The sequence below is a fragment of the Lycium ferocissimum genome, chromosome 8 (genome assembly GCF_029784015.1).
Source record: "Lycium ferocissimum isolate CSIRO_LF1 chromosome 8, AGI_CSIRO_Lferr_CH_V1, whole genome shotgun sequence".
In the NCBI taxonomy this organism is placed as follows: domain Eukaryota; kingdom Viridiplantae; phylum Streptophyta; class Magnoliopsida; order Solanales; family Solanaceae; genus Lycium; species Lycium ferocissimum.
This window is the reverse complement of record NC_081349.1, coordinates 37122348-37126294: the sequence shown is the minus strand read 5'-3', so window position 1 is coordinate 37126294 and position 3947 is coordinate 37122348. Positions and strand designations below refer to the sequence as shown.

The 3947-nt window shown below is 34.1% G+C and overlaps 1 protein-coding gene across 1 annotated transcript; it reads left to right on the top strand.

Annotated features, from left to right (window-relative positions):
- The first annotated feature begins 333 nt into the window (after nt 1–333).
- On the top strand, nt 334–3255 carry LOC132068300 (transcription factor JAMYB-like). Its single transcript, XM_059461854.1, has 3 exons — nt 334–1010; nt 1783–1912; nt 2456–3255. The coding sequence occupies exons 1-3, from the start codon at nt 788–790 to the stop codon at nt 3066–3068; spliced, it is 966 nt and encodes a 321-aa protein (XP_059317837.1). The 5' UTR covers nt 334–787; the 3' UTR covers nt 3069–3255.
- The last annotated feature ends 692 nt before the right edge of the window (nt 3256–3947 follow it).

Sequence of the window (3947 nt, the reverse complement as noted above, 5' to 3'; positions counted from 1 at the left end):
GATATTTTGGCCACTTTTTTGTTACTTAAAGTACCAAAGGGTGTATTCAATGACTATTGCTAGTTGGTTTGAGCTTGAATTTGGGACATTTATTATTTTTAATTTGCTTTGGTTTTGTGGTTTCCGTGATCCAACTTGTTATAACCTGTTTGACCAAAGATTTTGTGAGGTCAAAAGTGCTAATTTTTTTTTTCTTTTCAAAAAAGGGCTTTTTTTTTCTTTTCATGAAAGCCCATCCCAATAATTGTTGCAGAAGATATAAATATGAATTCGAAAAGAAAAAAAAGGAATAACCACTTGTCGTCGAATCAATAGGGGGACTTGAAAGACTGTAGTTTATCATGCGGCGGATGTCAGTCGTTCGAGTCAGCTTCTTATCTCCAACTTGTGAACTTTGCCAATATAAATCTTTATGATAGAACCCAATTTCTTCTGATTGCACTGTTTGATCTATGATTATTTTGCAGAAAATCTTGATTAATAAAATTTCTCACACAAGTATCCCTGTTACGGCTTTGTGGGATACATAGTATTTACTACAACTACGACTTTTTTTAACTTCTGCTTTCCCTCACATGCCACTGCTATTTTCAACACAATTTTTTCAAACCTCTCCCACTTTTTTGTATCTTTATAAAGTCCCATCAAATTCTATGTCCTCGTGTACTAATCCATTCATCTTTCTTCTCATATCATCCATCTCTCTCTCTCTCTCTCCCCTCTATTTTTACCTTTTTGTATCAATCAATTAGTTTCTCCAATTAGAGTAAAAAAAAATAAAAAATTGATGGATCATCATCAGAAAATTAAAGTTGGTTCAAGCCAAAGAGGAGGAGGAGGAGGAGAAGAAGAAGGAGGAGATTTTACGAACAATAATCAAGAAACCAGGGACGAAGATAATATTATGGACCTTCGAAGGGGTCCATGGACTGTTGAAGAAGACTTTACACTAATCAATTTTATTGCTCATCATGGTGAAGGTCGCTGGAATTCCCTCGCCCGTTGTGCTGGTAATTATTATTTTTTCCCACATATGTTAATATTGTCTATTGTTTTGTCATCTCCATATGATATTCAGAATCTATTGGTCTGATTACTCTAGATTTATACTCGCATACATTAAGAGTGTGCGTTTCTTATTAGGAATTTTTCTAATTGTCATGGCTTAAACTCAAAATCTCTTAATTTCTTTCATCCAACACCTACAGAAAATTAACTACAAAATTTGTCGTTTTTCATTTTAACATCAGAAGTTGTCCTTCCGTCCTAATATTCTTTTTCTTTTTGTGGTGTCTTGGTGGTCATCTTAATTAGCGTATTTCAACATAACCACTTTGATTTATTAATTACTAAATATGTAAGAAAATCATGTTCATCGAGTTAGTTGAATCAACCTTTCTTGAGAAACGAGCTTTTATTTATTTCAAGAAATATTTATTTTCATTTTCTTTTTAATTTCTAATAATATAGATAGTTCACATGCAGATAAATATTCGTGTGGATATGTTTCTAGTATAATTTCTTTCCGTACAAGGTAATCTCTTAAATGCTAAACACTTGTCCAATCTGTTGTAGATAAAGGGAAAAGTGTTTTTTTATTTGTGGGGCATTGCGGGAGGGTGGGGTAGAAGTAGTGGTAAAATTGAATTGGTATTGGTACTGTTTTTTTAAGCGTATACTTATATGTTCTGGAACTGCTTTTTTAAACTTAATTTAACGTTAATTAGTTATAAAGTGAGAAATTTAATTTAATGATTGAATCGGTTGGAATTACTTAAACAGGTCTGAAGAGAACTGGGAAAAGCTGCAGATTAAGATGGCTTAATTATCTTAGGCCAGATGTTCGACGTGGCAACATCACTCTTGAAGAACAACTCTTGATTCTTGAATTGCATTCTCGTTGGGGAAACCGGTAAGATTAATTTCAAAACATTCATTTAGGTTACACTTACTAATAATGTAAAGATTTTTACACCTAATATAGTAGTTTAATTGTGTGTAATAGAATATCTACCTTATCCTTCTATATTCCGAACTCAGTATTCTTATAGATAATTACGGATTAATTTCACGTATGGTTTTTACACTTTTCCCTATATATTTTATTGAACTCGCAAAATTAATTTTTGTGATATTGTAATAACTAAACCTTACCAACGGCACCGTTGAGGACTAGCTTATTTGATTAGCTCCCACAGTTGAGGTACACCACCCCTCCCCCCCCCCCCCCCCCCCCCCCCCCCAAATCCCAAAACTCCTCGATATAAAAGAAACTGATCGTGTAAATTTTTTATTACACTCATCTCTTCAATGAATGAGAATTAGAAAATATTTAAATAAAACAAAACAAGAATAAATAAATGATTACAGTATAAAAGGTTTTGATTACTCTTGTTCATATCTATTAGTAAGAAAAAATTACGTGTCTAATATGATTTTCATTTTCTTTTTCTAGCTGGTCTAAAATTGCTCAACATCTGCCCGGAAGAACAGATAACGAAATCAAGAATTATTGGAGAACCCGAGTGCAAAAGCATGCTAAACAGCTCAAATGTGACGTGAACAGCAAGCAATTCAAAGATACCATGAAGTATCTTTGGATGCCAAGGTTAGCCGAGAGAATTCAAGCAGCCGCCGCCGCTTCCAACCCGGTGGTGGTTTCTTCCTCCGGCCCCACCATTACCGCCATCCAAAATCAAGAAATTCAACGGCCACTATCAAACATGAATCATCCTATGTCCGACTATATGCCTATTCTGCAGGCGAATAATGAGAAAACAAACAGTCTTAATTATTCAAGCACTTCAGTTTCGTCATCATCTGACCTAGCTGATGGTTGTTACAATTTCTCAATTAACCAAAGCAGTAATCAGGATTATTCTCAAGTTAATCAAAGTACTAATCAGCTGTGTTATGGGGAACCCACAGTTAGCCCCACGGGTTATTTTCACCCTGGATTTCTAGGGTTTCAAGAAGTGGATCAACAAAATAGTAGCCGATGGATGGACAATTCATGGAATATTGATGACGTGTGCTTCTTACAGCAACAATTGAACAATGACATGTGACAAAAACATAGTGCTCAAAGAGTACCTTAAAAATCGAAAGAGGTTGGAGATTCATAGAGAAATATAGTCTCATCATTATCATTCACTAATAGCATCTACATTTATTTTATTCTTATGCAAAACATTTGTAGCTTTTGTGGAAATTTTACAATTTTCATGTTATGCGGAGTAGTATCTTACGTACGAAGTTTAATTTATTTAGTTTTATGCTTTAAAAATAAATAAATTATATATATATATATATATATATAAGGAGAGAGAGAAGATACTACCAGTTTAGTTGGGATAAAGTTTTATTCATTAGATTTGAGTTTTCCTAGGAGTCAATTTTTTTAGACATTTATGTGCTAATAGAAAAAGTAGAACTTCTAATGGACAGAGACGAGCTTAAATCGAGTGCGAGGATAGTGAGTTAGCATCAACATCGGTTGTGGTCTTGTGGATGGGGGTCTTTGGTTTCTTTATATATAATATATGTTTTCGGACGCAATTCTCACCTTATAAGCTAGCTTCTATGGTTGGGTAAGAATCAAGTTTCATTTCTTATAGTATATCATAATATTAGAGTCAGACTCATCCTAGCTCTTGATTAATTACTAGATGTTGAGCTCCTTGATATATTGTTCACGCTCAATATGTCCACTTCCGGTCGTGCAGGCATATATTAAACTCCCATATCGGTTGTGGATGCGGTCTTTGGTCTTTTATATCGTCTTGGAAAATTCTTATCTCGCAAGTTAGCTTTTAAGGTTGAATTCGGACCAAACTCCTTTGTCACAATGAGAAATGCATATACGGTTGGATTCTTTTTGTTTTTGTTGCCTTTTTCTAGGGAGAAATTTAAGAAACTTATGTTGAATTATCTAAAAGGGAAAAGGA

Coding starts and splice junctions, on each gene's coding strand:
- LOC132068300 (XM_059461854.1), top strand. CDS start 788: ATGGATCATCATCAGAAAATTAAAGTTGGTTCAAGCCAAAGAGGAGGA. Junction 1,011..1,782: donor TTCCCTCGCCCGTTGTGCTG/GTAATTATTATT, acceptor TTACTTAAACAG/GTCTGAAGAGAACTGGGAAA. Junction 1,913..2,455: donor CATTCTCGTTGGGGAAACCG/GTAAGATTAATT, acceptor TTCTTTTTCTAG/CTGGTCTAAAATTGCTCAAC.